At 39.3% G+C, this 1,855-nt stretch overlaps 1 protein-coding gene across 1 annotated transcript; it reads left to right on the forward strand.

Moving 5' to 3' along the window:
• The first annotated feature begins 351 nt into the window (after positions 1 to 351).
• LOC125124588 (olfactory receptor 2C3) lies at positions 352 to 1,299 on the forward strand. Its single transcript, XM_047774655.1, has one exon. The coding sequence runs from the start codon at positions 352 to 354 to the stop codon at positions 1,297 to 1,299; it is 948 nt and encodes a 315-aa protein (XP_047630611.1).
• The last annotated feature ends 556 nt before the right edge of the window (positions 1,300 to 1,855 follow it).

A 1,855-nucleotide genomic window follows, 5' to 3' on the forward strand; every position in this document is an offset into this window, starting at 1 on the left:
GTTTCATCACATGAAATGCTATCCTCTACCCAATCAAAACCTCATCATTAAAAATTTATGTTTATTTCAGATTTTCTTACTATAAGTAATATTTCAACAACAAATCAGTGCTAAGAATGTTGCACTAATGTTCATTTTCCCCCAGGCTGTCCATATTTCCACATCTTCTAGCACTCAGTTCAAACTGGCCATCAGCAAGGTGATACAACATCATCCATGGGGCATTTGGATAGAAGCTTTCAAGACAAAGGATATAAATTTACATTTAAAGTTTGCTAACTTCATGCCTCATATCCTGTACCCCCTACTCCCCTACAGGTGATCTACTTGCCTTACTGCTAGCCGTATGTGATGATGGAAATATCCAATGAAAGTTCTCCAGAAATCTTTGTACTCCTGGGCTTCTCTGAACGACCCTCACTAGAACCTATCCTTTTTATTATTGTCTTGGGGATTTATGTGGTGTGTATCTTGGGCAATGGAATCATCATTCTTGTTTCCTGCATGGACGTGCACCTCCACACTCCTATGTACTTCTTTCTTGTCAACCTTTCCTTCCTGGACATTAGCTTCACCACAAGCATTGTGCCACAACTCCTGGTTAATCTCTGGGGACCACAGAAAACCATCAGCTATGGAGGGTGTGTGGTCCAGTTCTATATCTCCCACTGGTTGGGAGCGACTGAATGTATCCTCTTGGCAGTTATGGCCTACGATCGCTATGCTGCCATCTGCAGGCCACTCCATTATAATGTCATCATGCATCCACACCTTTGCCTCAGCCTGGCCTTTGCCTCATGGCTTGGGGGTCTGACCACCAGCATGGTAGGTTCCACACTCACCATGCTGCTGCCTCTGTGTGGGAATAATTGCATTGACCACTTCTTCTGTGAGATGCCTCTCATTATGCAACTGGCTTGTGTGGACACCAGCTTCAATGAAGTGGAGATGTATGTGGCCAGCTTTATCTTTGTTGTCTTACCTCTGGGCCTCATTCTGGTCTCATATAGCCATATTGCCTGGGCTGTGTTGAAGATCAGGTCAGCGGATGGGTGGAGAAAGGCATTCAACACTTGCTCTTCCCATGTGGCAGTGGTGACTTTTTTTTATGGAAGCATAATTTTCATGTATCTCCAGCCAGCCAAGAGTAGCTCTCATGAGCAAGGCAAGTTCATTGCCCTCTTCTACACTGTCATCACCCCAATGCTGAACCCCCTTATTTACACACTGAGGAACAAGGATGTGAAGAAAGCCCTTAGGCACATTGTAGAGAACCACTGTGGTTTTGGAGGGACATAAGAGTGTATTTACAAACTCATCAATTGTGAGGAGGAAACAGGTTTAAAGATATCAAAATTGATTTGGAGGGACAGGATATTGTGATGTCATTTCTGTACAATATTTATTGAGTTCAAAGTAAGTGAAAAACTAAAATAGATGTACTCATTTAAGGCCAAGGCAAAGAGAAAGTATTTTCTGTTTTTACCTTTTGTTAATAATCATATTGTGTTGTTAACTATTTGTACATTTTTATATTGTAATATGTATGCTAGTTATGATATTATTAACTTATATAGTTAACAATATCATAACTAGCATACATATTCTGCTAGTTATGATAAAAAATATCATACATAGGTTAATTGTTATGTTATATTGTTAATATTTTATAGCTGTATCTGCCATTGAGCATGCCTAATCTATGTGAAGTCCTTTATGTTTTTTTTCCAATATTTATAATGAGTCAGTGAGGTAGATATTATTGACTTCATAAAGATTAGGGAATTACAAAGATATTAAAAATTTAAGCTGAGATATAAGTCTAGTCTATGCACCCATAGACATATTTGCCATT

This window comes from Phacochoerus africanus, chromosome 4, assembly GCF_016906955.1.
Source record: "Phacochoerus africanus isolate WHEZ1 chromosome 4, ROS_Pafr_v1, whole genome shotgun sequence".
In the NCBI taxonomy this organism is placed as follows: domain Eukaryota; kingdom Metazoa; phylum Chordata; class Mammalia; order Artiodactyla; family Suidae; genus Phacochoerus; species Phacochoerus africanus.

What these genes read in the sequence shown, in the direction of transcription:
- LOC125124588 (XM_047774655.1), top strand. Translation starts at nt 352, where the DNA reads ATGATGGAAATATCCAATGAAAGTTCTCCAGAAATCTTTGTACTCCTG.